This window comes from Leptonychotes weddellii, chromosome 5 (genome assembly GCF_054177405.1).
Source record: "Leptonychotes weddellii isolate Sample4059 chromosome 5, ASM5417740v2, whole genome shotgun sequence".
In the NCBI taxonomy this organism is placed as follows: domain Eukaryota; kingdom Metazoa; phylum Chordata; class Mammalia; order Carnivora; family Phocidae; genus Leptonychotes; species Leptonychotes weddellii.
In genome coordinates this window covers 9,397,145-9,413,805 of record NC_138373.1, presented here as the reverse complement: position 1 = coordinate 9,413,805, position 16,661 = coordinate 9,397,145, and the positions used below count along the sequence as shown (strand labels likewise).

The 16,661-nt window shown below is 46.3% G+C and overlaps 2 protein-coding genes across 6 annotated transcripts in view; one reads left to right on the top strand and one right to left on the bottom strand.

The window, feature by feature from the left end:
- Positions 1 to 4,462, top strand: part of NCF1 (neutrophil cytosolic factor 1) — a 33,598-nt gene extending 29,136 nt beyond the window's left edge. Inside the window, exon 11 of the mRNA XM_081819579.1 lies at positions 556 to 4,462. Within this exon, the coding sequence (XP_081675705.1) occupies positions 556 to 563 (8 nt within the window). The 3' untranslated portion in view covers positions 564 to 4,462. The remainder of the gene's footprint in view (positions 1 to 555) is intronic.
- The window catches only part of LOC102738012 (general transcription factor II-I repeat domain-containing protein 2), a 25,484-nt gene extending 9,747 nt beyond the window's left edge, over positions 1 to 15,737 (bottom strand). For 2 of the 5 annotated variants that reach the window (XM_081819572.1, XM_081819573.1), the window contains exons 1-7: positions 15,262 to 15,693; positions 12,522 to 12,705; positions 12,320 to 12,348; positions 10,546 to 10,600; positions 9,943 to 9,986; positions 8,467 to 8,544; positions 2,823 to 2,879 (exon numbers count right to left, since the gene is read on the bottom strand). In XM_081819572.1, coding sequence (XP_081675698.1) covers positions 2,823 to 2,879; positions 8,467 to 8,544; positions 9,943 to 9,986; positions 10,546 to 10,600; positions 12,320 to 12,348; positions 12,522 to 12,705; positions 15,262 to 15,331 — 517 coding nt within the window. In that variant the 5' untranslated portion in view covers positions 15,332 to 15,693. Of the gene's footprint in view, positions 1 to 2,822; positions 2,880 to 8,466; positions 8,545 to 9,942; positions 9,987 to 10,545; positions 10,601 to 12,319; positions 12,349 to 12,521; positions 12,706 to 15,261 lie in introns of all 5 variants that reach the window. The other 3 variants (XM_081819574.1, XM_081819571.1, XM_081819570.1) reach the window with 3 other exon arrangements.
- Positions 15,738 to 16,661: the final 924 nt, after the last annotated feature.

Genomic DNA, 16,661 nt, shown 5'->3' with positions numbered 1-16,661 from the left:
AAAGACAGTCTCTTCAACAAATGGTGTTGGGAAAATTGGACAGCCACATACAGAAGAATGAAACTGGACTGTTTTCTTACACCATGCACAGAGATAAACTCAAAATGGATGAAAGACCTAAATATTTATTTTTACTTATTATTATTATTTTGTAGTAATCTCTACACCCAACGTGGGGCTCGAACTCATGACCCCGAGATCAAGGGCCTCATGCTCTTTTGACTGAGCCAGCCAGGCGTCCCTAAATGTGAAAGTAATTTTAACTTTAAGAGGTATCATAGGGTAAGAAAGGGTAACCTTATAAGGGATAAGGGGAGGCAAGAAACTCTCAGATACTATGAAATAGTACCCAGTTACCCACGTTAGTGGACACAGAATGTCCTTCTATTGGAGGTAATGGAATTCCTCTGGTCATAAGCATTTTCTTGCTCTCATCAGAAATCACTCGGATAAAAGAAAGCTGGGTGCTTTGGGGGGCGGTTCCCCTGCCAGCAATCCCCTGGGGTTCAGTCTGTTATCACCCTAGAGGCACAACTGATTTTTCCAGTTTGCCAGAATTATGACAGACACAAGCCTGGCTGGAATGCTCTCGCCTAACTCTGGCTCATTTTAGAAAGCTTCCATCAGCTCAGACCTTTGGAGACCACTCTCCTCAATTGTTCGTAGAGGAAGAAAGACTCTAATTAGCTGTTGGATATTGGACTATTGGAAGGTAAGATGTAACGTCTGGGGGAACAATGGGTCTGCAGACCTCTCTGACTGTTCTTGCAGCTTCTTGACAATCTTTAATTGCTTCAACATAAAAAGTTTACAAAAAAAAAAAATCAGACTAATTTGGTTGTATCATAAATAGGCTTCCTGCTATACTGTAATAATAGAAATCTCTTGGGGGCCCCTGGCTGGCTCAGTCGCCGGAGCGCATGACTCTTGATCTCGGGGGACTGTGAGTTCAAGCCCCGCATTGGGTGTAGAGATTACTAAAAAAATAAATCAATACACTTAAAGAAAACCTCTTCAGAAACAAGGTATTTCAAAGACCAACATCCAGTGACATCTTTCTGTCACTCCACACCAGCTCTACCTGGACGCTCATGTAGGTTTTCCTCCTCCTAAATATGTCCTATCCTTTAAAAAGAATGACAGAACAATGTCTTTTTCATTTTTATTTATTTTTATTTTAAGTAGGCTCCACGTCCAGTGTGGGGCTTGAACTCACGACCCTGAGATCCAGAGTTGTGCGCTGGGTTGGCTGACTGAGCCCGCCGGGTGCCCCCACAGAACATGTCTCAACGGGCTTCAACGAAGGGAAAGAAAATGATGTAAGGGAGGAACAGATTTAAACTGAATTTGAAATCCCTGTCCTCCCCAACATCCAGAGAAGGTCAGAGACGGGGTTGAGGAAAAAACAACGAAAAATAAATGGCAGAATCCTGTCACATGTTATGACATGGATGAACCCTGGGGGGGGGGTGTCACACCAGGATGCGGGGCTTGATTCCAGGACCCTGAGATCACGACCTCAGCCAAAGGCAGATGCTTAACCGACTGAGCCACCCAGGCATCCCTGTGGTGTGTTTTTTAAACCACAGTAAAAAAATGTATAATTTAGAAAAGTAAACGGAAGTTGAATAATGACAGAGGGGCTTGTCTTCTTGGTTTAAAGCAATTAAGTTTAAGATGATTAATTCTATGAGTGAATGAATGATTCTAACACTGGACCGGAACATAGTATGTTCTCTGGCAAAATATATCAAAACTCTTTTAGGTCAGAGAATTGAACCAAATGTTCAGGGAGCCATTGGAACTGTCCCCTACAATAAAGAACCCCAGATGCCCCCAAATCACAGAAGCTATTAAAAATGACCACACATTAGCTCCCTGGAGAATACCTCTGACTTAGACAAAAATATAAATCATTTTGGAACCAAGATAGACATCCGACTCCTAAAAGCAAGGTCTTCTTGCCTGTAAACTGACAAAGATGTCCCCATGCCTCTAGGTTTGGGGAGGAAATTTCCTTTATTCATTTTACCTTGGACATGTATAAACCATTTTAAGAGTTCAGGCCTTATACAGGATACTCAAGATTTATACACACAGGAAGGGAAGTACTATCAAATTTTACTTCTGATTCAAGAATTTCCTAGGGGTGCCTGGGTGGCTCAGTCGATTAAGTGTCTGCCTTTGGCTCAGGTCATGATGCCGGGGTCCTGGGATTGAGCCCCACATCCTCGGGCTCCCTGCTCAGCGGGGAGTCTGCTTCTCCCTCTTCCTCTGCCCCCACTCCCCCCCCACCCCTGCTCTCTCTCTCTCAAATAAATAAATAAAATCTTAAAAAAAATTTCCTAAAATACTTTTCAACTCTGTTCAAAAGAATTTGGCGGGGGCGGGGGGCACCTGGCTGGTTGTCAGTGGAGCGTGCAACTCTTGATGGTGGGGTCATGAGTTCGAGCCCCATGTGTGGTGCAGAGTTTACTTAAAATTGAAAAAAAAAAATAAATTTAAAAAAAAGGAAATTTGGTATGACTGGCAAGAAGACAAATGGAATAAAGCAACAAATGGCACAGATGTAAAGTTTTCTTACCACACAACTTCTAATCCAGGTGCTTTAAGGAGAATCACTCACAGATCAGAAAAGGAAGAGTGACAGTTAAGGGCACATTTTAGCGCTAAGACTCAGCTGGTTTTCTAAGGTGGCAAGCTGGGAAGCTGCCTTACTTTAGACATGTGTCATGGGTGTTTAAAAGACCGTGTTCTCTGCAAAACACTGTAAACTAGAACAACAAAACCAAAAAGAGGCTAAAATGCCTGGCTTCTCTAACCTTCCACTGGTAATTCCATTTCTATTACTTCGCCGCTTGCACAAGGATGCTGGTTTTCTGAAAGGGAAGCAAACAATGTATTAAAAAAAAAAAAAGGCCAAAATAGAAAATGTAAACAAGAATTCATTTAAAACCAAGCCAACAGTTCAAGACCCACACAGGAATGTACATGAGAAATACTCCGAGTCCTTGAAATAAAATTCATACAAATGATTCCTTCTTTGCACTTTTTCTTTGTTGTTTTATCTGCACTTTGGAGAAGTTTCAAACCTACAAAAGCAGAGATGGTAGAATGATGCCATGTGTCCATCTCCGGTGCCAATAGCCACCAACTCCATATGCTATTTTTCTGCGCCCCTCCCCCCACCTGCACCTGTTGTTAAGGTAAATCCCAGGTCTGGCAGGGTCGGGGTGCACAGATGACGCATGTGCAAATAAGATATAATGACTCATCCCTCACCTTCATCACATCACGATTCCCCCCAAACTAACAACTCTTCTTTATCATCAGCTCATATCTAGTCACTGTGCAAATTTCTTCAACTGTCTTGTAAATATCTTTTTTTTTTAATGTCATATTTGGACATAGTTTCAAATTTACAGAAAAGTCACAAAAAGGAAATAGTACAGAGAGGAGCCACATACCCTCTACTCAGATGACATACGGATTACAGTTTACGGTTTCCCTTGATCATGTTCAATCTTTGCCCCCCTGCCCCCATTTTCCTATGTAGACAGATCGATGTATGTATAAGGGACATCCTTTTCTCTTTCTCTGACCCATCTGAGGAAAGTTACATAGACCGTAGCCCTTCACCTCTGAATGCTTAATAGCTTTCCCTTCCCCAGTGCGGGATCCAGTTTGGGGCCAGACATTGTTTTTTTGTTCTCACTTCTCTTTCTTCTCATTTAACCTTATTTTGAGTTGGTCTAATGTTTCCTCGTGCAAAGATTCTTGGCCAGACTATTACTGCTGAGATGATGGTGTGTCCTCCCCAGCGTACCATGTGCAGAGGCAGATGATGTGTGGGTCATCCTGAAATTCATGAGTTGGAATCTTAACCCCCAACGTGTTGGTATTTGGTGATGGGGCCACTGGGAGGTGCTAATGTCACGAGGGTGGAGCCCTCAGGAATGGAATCAGTGCCCTTGGAAAGGGGCCCCCCAGAGAGCTCCCTCACCCCTTCACCATGTGAGGACACAGCAAGAAGATGTTCATCCATGTACCAGGACGGGGGTCCTCACCAGACTGCCAGCACCTTGGTCTTAGACTTCCCGGCCTCCGGAGTGGTGAGATACACATTTCTGTTATCATTCCCCTCCCCCGCCCCACCTGCCCCCGGTCTATGGTATTCTGTTTTAGCAGCCTGAACAGACGAAGGCGGTGTCCACCTGCCTCTCACTGGTGTTGTGAACCTTGATCGCTGGGTCAGGGTGCTGCTTGATTTCTCCACTGGATAATTACTATTTTTTCCTCCCTCTTGCAACTAACAAGCAGCCTGTAGGTGGAGAAACGTTAAGGTTGTTTAAGTATTCCACTCCTCTTCTAGATTTCTCTCTAGATGCCGTATCCACTGGTGACTCCTGCTTGACCCAGTCTTTTATTATAATGGTTACAAAATGGCTGTTTCCCAATTTCAGCACTCCTACCCAGCACTTGGCATTCCACAGGAATCCCTAAATGTCCTTCTGTAGCTGGTTTGTTCAAATCAGGACCCCAACAGAGCCCACATGCTGCATTTGGCTGAAATGTCTCAAATATCTTGTACTATAAAACAGGTTTCTCTCCATTTCTTTCTTTCTTTTTTTTTAAAGATTTTATTTATTTATTTGAGAGAGAGAGAATGAGAGACAGAGAGCATGAGAGGGAGGAGAGTCAGAGGGAGAAGCAGACTCCCTGCCGAGCAGGGAGCCCGATGCGGGACTCGATCCCGGGACTCCAGGATCACGACCTGAGCCGAAGGCAGTCGCTTAACCAACTGAGCCACCCAGGCGCCCCTCTCCATTTCTTTTTTTAACTCGCCATCATTCGATGAAGAAATCCACCTTGTTGTGTTCCTTCCATTCTGGAGTCTCCTGCCTGCGTCCTCGTGGTGTCATCTTCATATAGTTCCTCTATCCCCCGTGTTTCCCGCAAACTGGTGGGTAGATCTAGAGGCTGGATCAGACTTAGGTTTGATTTTGGGGCGGCAAGCATCTCCAAGGTGCATCTCCTACTGGATCCTGTCAGGAGGCACACGAAGTCTGCTCGCCTCTAAACCTTTGTGATGTGAACTCTGGACCAGTGAGTTCAGGAAATGTCAACCAAATCCATTTGTTGATAACGTCCCCATCAATATTTTATGAATGGCTTTAGTGGCCATTGATGATTATTGCCAAGATGCATGGCTTCATTGGGGATTGTAAAATGGGGACACTCTATGACTTTTAAAAAGCCTTGTTTTCCCCCCAAAATTCTTTTTTTTTTTTTTTAAGTAAGCTCTATGCCCAATGTGGGGCTTAAACTCATGACCCTGAGGTCAAGAGTCCCATGCTCCACCAACTGAGTCAGCCAGGTACCCCCATTTAGCCATTTTTAAATTGGGTAGTTTGTGTTTTTGTTGTTGAGTTAAAACAGTTCTTATTCTTATTCTTGTCTGTTTCATCTAGGTTACTTAATGCTGGCATTCAATTTTCTGTATTTGTGGTAGGCAGATGGCCTCCCACGGATATCCAAAACCTGTGAATCTCGTGTGTTACGGGGCAAGAGGCAATTAAGGTGGTAGATGGAATTAAGTTTGCTCGTCAGCTGACCTTCACAAAAGGAGATTATCCTGCATTATCTGGGCTCAACATAATCAGAGGGGCATTTACGTGTAGAACAGGGAAGTACAGGAGTCCATGTCGGTGATGGGATGTGGGAAAGACAGTGTTAATTCCTTGATCTTGGGCTTCTGTATCCACTTTCCCCTCTGCCTGGAAGGCTTCTCCCCCAGATCGTGCAGTGTCAGCTGGGAAGAAAACCACATGGCGTTGGGACTCTTACCTCTGCCAATGTCAAGGGAACCTGGGCGCAGTGTATCTCGGCAAAGCCGGTCCTGTGCATTCTCCATTCCCAGGGGCCCCAGAGATGGGGTCCCTGCACATATAAAATACCTCATGGGACGTCCATGGTCTCCATGTTGGCCAAGTCACGGATGTGTGCATGTGCTCAGGGGTCTTCCGAGAGGTCTGTGTTGCAGGTGGATGGCGAGGTCCAGGTGGGCTGGGGTGGGCGGGGGAGTCAGACTTTTATATAAACCTTCCACAAGCCCCTGGGCTCTGGTGCAGCCGCAACTGACGTCACTGGGAGCTCCACAAAGGCTAGTTGACATTCGGAGCAGGGGGCATTTGTTGCCTTTATGAATTTAAACATTTCTCCCTTACTTACGTCAGTACTTCAACATGTGAGGATTTTATCTAAATGGTTGTAAAAACAGTCAGTACCGTGGAATACCGTCCGTGATGTCAGGCAATTTTCACCCTTTGGGCATCAAGAAGCAAGGGGCCCCACTTAAGAAGCTTTTGTACAAAGAAGTCTTGAGTCCTTCTGTCATTTCCAAGCCAAGCAGGAGAAAGATCATAAATTATACACTTAGCCTAAGTGGTGTTATCCAAATAATGTGCTTCTTTCTGAAAAACTGAAATAGAATGATTGTAGGTATGTCTATCTAATCATGTACTTACTTCACCGCTGCCTTTGGGAGCAGACTCTGTAAGTAACCTAGATTCCCCCAACTGTATACATTTTGATAAACCTCAAGGTCATTTAAGCTGAAAAGGATATTCTTGGGAGTCAAGATGTAATCATACGTACTTTTTTTTCAAAACGGGAGTGATCGAGAAACAGGTTACACTGATTCTTTGTGAGGGACGCGCTCAGTTCGGCAAGCACAGGCGAGTGCCTGCTGTGTGCACGGCCCTGGGCTTGGGGCCCTGGGGCTCCGAGCTGCAGGAAGACCGCTGTGTCCTCCCCGCAGGAGCCCGCCCCCGGCTGGGGCCGTCCATCCGCAGCAAAAGCCTAAATACCACACAAGCAGGCGGCGCTGAAGACTGTGTGCACTTCGGGAGCTGAAGGCTCCCTGCTCTGCTTGAGATTCTGATTGTGCCCAGAAAGGGGTGGAACTTGCTGGAAGCCTGCAGATCCAGAAGGGAATCACATGGAGGGATCGGCTTATATAAAAGTCGGTGGAAGGAGGATTCAGGGCATGTTTCAGGAATCAGCCTGAGCAGGGTGTCTGAAGAACGGAGGGAGGGTGATCGTGGTGGGAGGCAGACAGAATAGGAAGGGAGGCTAGAAACAGCGATGGAAGACACGGGTGATGGGGAGCCACAGATGGTGTGTGAGCAGGGGAGGGAGGTGACAGACCCCATTCTCTAGGAATAAATGATTGGGGGACAGGGGGTAGGATGGATTGAAAAGGGATCCTAAGGGACTGCAGCAGACCAGCTGTGTGTGGGGGGGTCCCAGGACAGAGCAATGACAACCGACACTCTCATTGGTCTTTAGTTTTTGAAAAAGTTTTTTTTACTATAAGTTACGGAGCTCAGTAATGTTGCAGGAGTATTTCAAAGGTAAGATTTCTGTAGGAAACATTTCAAACCTGGTCATGTTTGAGGAATTAATTGCGAATTGTCCCACAGTCTGCCTGCACTCAGAGAGGAGTCAAAGACGAGACAGGATCCGGATGCTTGCAATGCTCACGTGGATGCTACAACGTCCTGTCGCCAAACTGGTATCACGCTGGGGGGTCCAGCAGGATTCTGGTCTCTGGGGAGAGGCCCTAGCCAGGCAACTACATGGACCACCTTCCTGTGCCCCCGTGTGACAAGTGTGCATCTCCGGTCATCTGTGTCTTCTGTTCCCCGTTTAACTTGTACGATGTCAATGAAGCAAATATTAAGAACGGGCACCTGAGTTTCTTCACTCTCATATTCATGTCTTTTAACTTCTGATACTTTCCCAGTAATTTAGGGAACAGACTGGACAGGAGAGGATTGGAGAGAAGTTGTTTTGTCTTTTTTTTTAAAGTAGGCTCCACACCCAGCACAGAACCCAGTGCAGGGCTCGAACTCACGACCCTGAGATCAAGACCTGAGCCGACATCAAGAATCGGACGCTTAACCGACTGACCGAGCCACCCAGGCCAATATTAATGGACACACAAAATAAGAATACCTAACAGACAAACTCAAGTAACATACACCCTGGATTACCTTTACCCTCACATTTGCCTTGAAGCATGTGGATTTAGGCTACACGGGATCTATTTTATGACTGTAAAATGCTTTATACCAGGGGCGCCTGGGTGGCTCAGTCAGTTAAGCGTCTGCCTTCAGCTCAGGTCATGATCCTGGAGTCCCAGGATCGAGCACCACATTGGGCTCCCTGCTCAGCGGGGAGTCTGCTTCTCCTTCCTCTCGTGCTCTCTCTCTCCCCCTCCCTCCCAAATAAATAAATAAAATCCTAAAAAAAAAAATGCTTTACGTCAAATGGCCCTACGCTAGATCCCAGGAACATGGGTCTTTTTTTATTACTCTCTGCCTGTTTTTTGGATAGGGGCTAATTACAATTTTCCATCACCAATAACTCTTAGGGAAGAAAATGAGGACAAAATGGTATTACCTTGTATGTTATATCCATAGTAATTAGGATCTTCTGATTCCTTCTTGACGGACACAGCCCCCTCTTTCTCCGCCGTGCCTTTGGATGCAATGAAAATGATAAAACCATGTGTTAGGCCACAGCGACCCACAGAGAACTGTGAGCTGCTGAAACTCCAGGCTCTGTCTTGATTAACACGGGGACTCGGGAGTCAGCAAAACGACGTGGAGCTGACATTCTCTGAGCAAACGGGTAACCCATGTAAAAATATAAGTCATAGCAACAAAACAACATAAAATCAATATAAAAGGCAAGAAGGAAGGAGGGAGAGAAGGATGACGAAAGGAACAGAAGGAGGGAGGGAGGGAAAGAAGGGAAGAAGGCCGAGTTCCCAGCTCGAGAAAAACGTTCCCTTTCAAGACAGGGGCATGTACACGTGGGTTTACGCAAAACCCCAGTAAATATTCTGTAATGGGACCTAAACTGGCATCTATCTATCTATATATATTTTTTTAGTTTTTATTTAAATTCCAGTTAGTTAACATACAGCGTAATATTAGTTTCAGGTATACAATATAGTGATTTAATACTTCCATACACCACCCGGTGGCATATGTAATCTCTACTCACCTACTACAATGGAGTGGATTTCAAAATTGCAAATCCCGGGGGGGAACCAAGTTAGTGGAACCAAAAGCCTTTCGTCAGGGAAAAGTGTGGTAGGCTGCAAAACTAGCCACAGGCTTCTCCCCCACCCCAACAGTGCATGCCTGGCTTGTCTGCAATGGCTGTCCCCCTCTTTTCTAGACGTGGAGGCTACTTCTCCACCCTTTAAAGCTGGGCTCGCTTTGGCAAATGGGACGGGGGCCGACAGGATGCAAAAGCCGAGGCCTGGAAAGTGCTGGTGCATCCGGGCTCCTGCTCTGGAACTGAGTGGCCATGTGAACGAGTCTGGGCTAGCCTCCCGTAGGGTATGAGACCGTGAGGAGAGAGGCCCAGCTCTCCCAGCGGAGGCCTCAGACCCAGGAGCGAGGCCAGCCCAGAGTGGAGGGGCTGCCCAGCCAACACATGGAACTGGGAGAAAGACTAATTGTTGTGTTGTGTTTTTTTTTAAAGATTTTATTTATTTATTTGAGAGAGTGAGAGAGAGAAAGCACGCACACAAGATAGGGGAGGGGCAGAAGGAGAAGCAGACTTCCCACTAGCAGGGAGCCCGATGTGGGACTCGGTCCTGGGACTCTGGGATCGTGACCTGAGCTGAAGGGAAATGCTTAACCAACTGAGCCACCCAGGCGCCCCTGAAAAGTTCTAGTTTCTCACTAAGTGTGATGTTAGCTGTTGGCTTTTTGTAGATTTTTTTTTTTGTCCCATTGAGAAAGTGCCCCTCCTCCTTCCTACTTTACTGAAAGTCTCATTTTTTAGAAGTAAAACAAAAGAACGGAGTCAAATGATAACGTGCTAAATACTTGATTCTAAAAGGCATGCGTGTATACATACCCGTGTCTTCCATGGGCTCAGTTTTCACACTGATGGGGCCACAGCTGAAAAGAGAAGGGAACCTTTGTCAGGACAAGCCGGGTGGGGTGAGAAGCGACCACAGGCATCGGGACACGCTGTACTCAAATCCCCCGATATCCACGCCATCCTAGCCCCCCCTTCCCACTAGCGACTGAACACAAAACTAACTAGTTAATTTAATATTAACGTTCTTAGTAGTTTGTTATACAATTAAAGGTGTCAATTGAACATAGTCTTAAAATCCCCAAATCCGGGCGCCTGGGTGGCTCAGTTGGTTAAGCGACTGCCTTCGACTCAGGTCATGATCTCAGGGTCCTGGGATCGAGCCCCGCATCGGGCTCCTTGCTCAGCGGGGAGTCTGCTTCTCCCTCTCCTGCTCCCCTCTCTCATGTGCTCTCTCTCTCTCTCTCATTCTTTCTCTTTCAAATAAATAAAATCTTTAAAAAAAAAATAAAAATAAATAAAATGAAATCCCCAAATCCTTTCGAATAAAGAATATCTAACAAAACAAGGGAAACTTCCCATGGTCTAAAAACTAACACTTCGGGGTTATGCGTGGATTTTATTTTTTATTTCCCTTACCTTTCGCTTGGCGATGTCACCGACCTCTTAGCATCTGCGGCCACCACAGGCCCACCTGTGCAAGAGTAAAAAGACACACGCTAGCGTCTTTCCGCACCTTGAAAATGCCAACGTTCAAAGGCACATAAGGTGAAAGCAAAGGTAGAGAGAACAGAACTCCAGCTCCAGGACTTACGAAATCCTACTGGGCAGAGACCAACTCAGAGCGGCCCTTGGGTCCTGGGGCCATGTGTGTGGGCAGAATGGGGGCCGAGGAATAGACTGGGGCTGGAGCGACCTCACACAAGTCACTAAACCTTCCTGGGCCTCAGTTTCCTTGTCTGAAAATGGTGGTTGGGTGAGGATCATTTAATACGTACGAAGTGCTTAGGATCGTGCCTGGTACAGCCTATGAGTCGAGTAAGTGAGCTGCTAGTCTTGTGCTATAATAAAAATACAAGCCATCTGGGACAATGGTCACCTGGTCACCTGCCGCCCCTCACCCTCAGGTCCCTGCTTTAACAGCAGCTAGGGAATTCTAGGAACTTACAATTGCTCTGGAAATGGGCTTTGCTCTATGAGTAGTTCAGGCTCAGGACAACGTCACGTTGCCCTGTGTATCCTGCGTGTGCCTTGTGAACTCTACCCCACCCCTCCCCGGGGCCTTTTGTTTCTGTATCTATGTAGTCTTGGACTCTTAGACCTGGTCTCTCAAGGACAGCCACGGCCCACTGTTTCCAACTATGTTCCAGAATAAGGAAATAAGAAGTGGGCAGAGGTGGATCTCCAAATGCTTCTGACAAAATTCTTATTTTTTGGTCCCTTCACCATCATAAGTTAAGATTATGAAGGGTCGTGGGTTCTGAACCGTGGCCTCCAACACCCACCCACCCATGTCGCTTTCTGCCTGAGCACATGGGATGGGCTTCCTGGCAGAACCAACATGTTGAGACCCTGCTTAGCTTGAGAGCCTTGTCCTCCATGAAAGCCCTTCTGATCACAAAATTCTAACCCCTTCCCAGGATTCTGGGGAGGACCACCAGCCATCCTGAGAAGATCACGGGTCATCGCCAGTTCTCTGTTGGACAGTCTCGTTCTCTCTAGACCGTGAGTCTCAGAAGCATGGGAATGGTCATACCTCCTAGACCCACTTCTGAATCCAACAATGCCTAGCCCATGGTTGCGGCTCAAAGACCATGAAGTGACCCAGCATCCTCATGTTCCTGCCCTCAAGGACAAGGTCAGCTCTACTGCCCTCCGTGTGCGGGCTGTGGGAGCTTGCCGGGCTGAGACCTGGGAGCAGAATCCTATCTTAGCTCTTGCTGGGGGGCAGGGGGGTCCTTCCCTGAGCTGCACACCCTGCCAACAGCATAACCTCCCAAGTCTGGAGTGTCAGAGGTTGCTTCCTCCATGGGGAGAAGGCAAGGAATACACAAGCTTTAGAATGTGCCAAACTTGCATTTTAGTTAAGAAAAGCAGAACCGGGGCACCTGGGTGGCTCAGTGGGTTAGGCGTCTGTCTGCCTTCAGCTCAGGTCATGATCCCAGGGTCCTGGGATCGAGCCCCGCATCGGGCTCCCTGCTCGGCGGGAAGCCTGCTTCTCCCTCCCCCACTCCCCCTGCTTGTCTTCCCTCTCTCGCTGTGTCTCTCTCTGTCAAATAAATAAAATCTTAAAAAAATAATAAAATAAAATAAAAAAGAAAAAAATTTTTTAAATTAAAAAAAGAAAAAAAAGAAAAGCAGAACTGGCTTAGCAGCCAAGGACAGTCACCGAGTATGAGAAGCTGTCACTTACCTAGCTGACTCGCTGGACCTAGGAAAGGTCTGCAAGAAAACAGATACTATTACCTGACATGAACACACAAGCAAGACAGATCAAAATTCTGAATAACCAGCTTCTAAGTGTAACAGGACTTAATGAACAAACGAATGTGAAATTAAGCTGCCCATTTACCCTCAAAAGAACTAGCTGTTATGAGGGGAATAGAGCCTGCCACCTGTTTATGACGAATGAAATCCCCGCTTTGTTCTCCAAGATCCATTTCAGGGTGGCGAGACCGTAGTTCTCAGGGTGTTGAAAGGCCATGCCTTCTGGAAGCCCCTGCACAACCACAGCCCCAGGGTCTCGCAGAATCTTCTCGTACGGAACAGGCACCATTGCTGTCGTCCCCAAGGCTTTACCTAGAGGAAGAGTCCAGATGCCTTTAGAGGGAATGAACATAAACCCTACCGGTTGGTTTCATTCCGTGCAGCAAAGAAATACAGGTGGCGACACTCGGCTTTGAAGCTAAAGTAAAAGCTAAAGTATCCTGTTCCTTACAACCCGAGTTAATAAAGTTCCCAAAGGGCCCAAGGAAAAATGTATAAAACATTTTACTTTACATCTTCACATAAGAAAGAGGGAATAACAGGTCTTTTTTCTCCATTCTGTTGGAGGTGGTGCACCCAGGGTTGCAGGGAGCACCCCATGGTTATTCAGGCTGCTGTCGACAAGGCATGGGAGCCCCCACCCAAAGCTTAACCGTCCTTACATCCCTACGTCCCTTACGTCACTCTGCTCCAGTTACGCCAACTTGCCTGCAGAGAAGTTATGGAGTCAATGTGGCCTCACATCGCCATCTTGGGGCCGTGTCAGCCTTCCCACGCTGGCTGACCAGCCCCCCGGGGGAGGAGCCCCATTTCTCTCAGAGAAGGGTAGCCTGAGACCCCAAGATCCCCTATGTTGGGGGCCCCCCACAGCCAAACGCTCACAGGGACCTGGAGGTCCCATAAATATGTGAAGCTCTCCTTAAAAATGACAAACAAGACCCTGAGATGCTAAGAAAGTGCTTATATCACAACTAAGTACAACACCTGTGTAGCTATTTGGTTACCTAGCCTTTTTTTTTTTTTTTAAGATTTCATTTTTAAGTAATCTCTACCCCCAAAGCGGGGCTCGAACTCACAACTCTGAGATCAAGAGTCACACACTCTTCTGACTGAGCCAGCCAGGCGCCCCTCTCGGTTACCTAGCTTTTTTTTTTTTTTCTTGGTTACCTAGCTGTTTTCTTTTAATTTTTTTTAAAGATTTTATTTATTTATTTGACAGAGAGAGAGACAGCGAGAGAGGGAACAGAAACAGAGGGTAGTGGGAGAGGGAGAAGCAGGCTTCCTGCAGAGTGGGGAGCCTGACGTGGGGCTCTATCCCAGGACCCTGGGATCATGACCTGAGCCAAAGGCAGACGCTTAACGACTGAGCCACCCAGGTGCCCCTGAAAATACTGTGTTAGGTATTTAAAAAAGTCCCCATCTTGGGGCACCTGGATGGCTCAGTCAGAAGAGCGTGCAACTCTTGACCCTGAGGTCGTGAGTGCAAGCCCCACATTGCGTATATAGAGGTTATGTAAAATAAATAAATAAACTTAAAAAAAAAATTCCCTATCTTAAATGCTTGTGAAAGACATGAGTAGGTGGAGAGACCAATGACGGTGACGTTGGCACCTGAAATAGCAATGAACATCTGTAATACAGTTGACCCTTGAAAAACATGGGTTGGAACTGCACAGGTCCACCTGTATATGGATTTTTTTCAATAAATACAGCACAGTACTGTAAACATGGTTTTTCTTCCTTAGGATTTTTTTTTAAAGATTTTATTTGTTTATTTGTCAGAGAGAGAGAGAGAGAGAGAGCACAGGTAGGCAGAGCAGCAGGCAGAGGGAGAAGGAGAAGCAGGCTCTTCACTGAGCAGGGAGCCCAACGTGGGGCTTGATCCCAGGACCCTGGGATCATGATCTGAGCCAAAGGCAGCTGCTTAACCGACTGAGCCACCCAGGAGCCCCTCTTTTTTTTTTTTAAAGGATTTTATTTATTTATTTATTTATTCTAGGGAGGGGGCAGAGGGAGAGGAATCTTGGAATACCCACTGAGCACGGAGCTTGACACGGGGCTCGATCTCATGACCCTGAGATCATGACTTGAGCCGAAATCAAGAGTGGGGTCACCCAACTGACTAAGCCACCCATGAGTCTCTCCTTATGATGTTCTAAATAACACTCTCTTTTCTCTAGTTTATTTTATTGTAGGAATACATCGTATAATACACATAACATACAAAATATATATTAATCGACTATTTCTGTTACCAGTAATGCTTCCCGTCAACAGTAGGCTATTAATAGTTAAGTTTGGAGAGGAGTCAAAGGTTAGACACAGATTTCTGTCTGTGCTGGGGGTCATTGCCCCTAACCCCTGCGTTGTTCAAGGGTCAACTGTAATTGCATTGGCCCTCCACTGGGGGCTCCCTAAAACTAGAGCAAAGAATGAAGACTGAAGTCTGGTCAATTGGAGCTTTCCATGGACCACAAGAGATCAAGCTGTCTTCTGTAAGACTTACTTCAGTCCTGGGGTGCCTGGGTGGCTCAGTGGGTTAGGTGTCTGCCTTCGGCTCAGGCATGATCCCAGGGTCCTGGGATCGAGCCCCACATCGGGCTCCCTGCTCAGCGGGGAGCGTGCTTCTCCCTCTCTCTCTGCCTGCCACCCTCCTGCTTGTGCTTTCTCTCTCTCTCTAATAAATAAAATAAAATCTTAAAAAAAAAAGACTTATTCTGGTCCTGAAGAACTGGCTCTTCCCTTAAAGAGAATGTGGAGTTTTAAGCATCAGAGGCATCTAAGGGGTCACACCAGTAAGGTGATCTATAACACTGTCCTACTCCTTAGTGAACTATTCAGAGAATTAATGCTTGACCTGAACTTTACCGTAACAAAAGCAGAAATAGTCCTCGACCGCTTTTCTGAGTATTTCCGTTTCTCCTGAATCGATCTGCATCCCGTTCGCTGGGCATGGGGGCTTGGCCTCCGCCCCTTCGGTAATGCCTGTGAGTGAGTGACAGGCACAGACTCATTATCCAAGCACTTGTCTTGTGCACTCCCTTAATGTCTATGCTTCTGGTATTTGTAAAGGAAAAAGGGGGAAGGATGAACAAACATAAAACACGATTTTTTTTAGTAAATTCTACCCCCAGTGTGGGGATCGAACACACGACCCTGAGACGGTCACATGTTCTTCTGACTGAGCCACCCAGGTGCCCCAAAACAGGATCTTTTAATTAAGAAAACCCACAGAGATGGGGTGCCTGGCTAGCTCAATCAGTAGAGCATGCAACTCTTGATCTCAGGGTTGTAAGTTCAAGCCCCATGTTGGGTGTAGAGAGAACTTAAAAAATAAAATCTTAAAAAAAATTGGGGGTGCCTGGGTGGCTCAGTCAGCTAAGCATCCAACTATTGATTCCAGCTCAGGTCATGATCTCAGGGTCGTGAGATCGAGCTCCACCTCGGGCTCCATGCTCAGCTCCACTGAGCGTGGAGCCTGTGTAAGATTCTCCCTCCCTTTCCCTCTGCCCCTCCCCACCCCCACTAATGCGTGCTCTCTCTCTCTAAAATAGATAGATAAATAAATAAAAATTTTAAAATTAAAAAAACACAAAGAACAGGGTATTTATGATGGAATCCCTCTCTCCTTCCCATTTATATATGAACTTGACATATGTAAATATATATTTATGTCCATATTCCCTCTGACCAACCCTTGGAAACATCTACATCTATATCCATCCTCTCTCTCCACACTCACATTCACATTATATCCTCCGATAAATCTTTGTGGGTTTTTTTTTCCCTTTCTTGGTTCCAGAAAATACTAAGGTGCTAACTCAGTATTTGGTAGATGACCTACCATGGTAGAGATCATCACTATACAAGTAGGTTTTAACACCCTAGACTAGTTTCCATCATATATGGCCCCATATGCTCACTAGTGATCCTTGCCACTCATAACACATTGAAGGCTCTGAAGGTCCCAGAGTGGAAAAAGGGAAAATGGTTATTAACTCAGAGGAATACCTAACAAGCCCTGAGTTTTTTCCCTTTCCTTTGGGAACAAGTAAATTAAGAATTTTTTTTTAAAAGATTTTATTTATTTATTTGACAGAGAGAGACACAGCGAGAGAGGGAACACAACCAGGGGGCGTGGGAGAGGGAGAAGCAGGCTTGATCCCAGGACCCTGGGATCATGTCCCAAGCCAAAGACAGACGCTTAACGACTGAGCCACCCAAGCGCCCCTAAATTAAGAATTTTTAGGCACCTGGGTGGCTCAGTC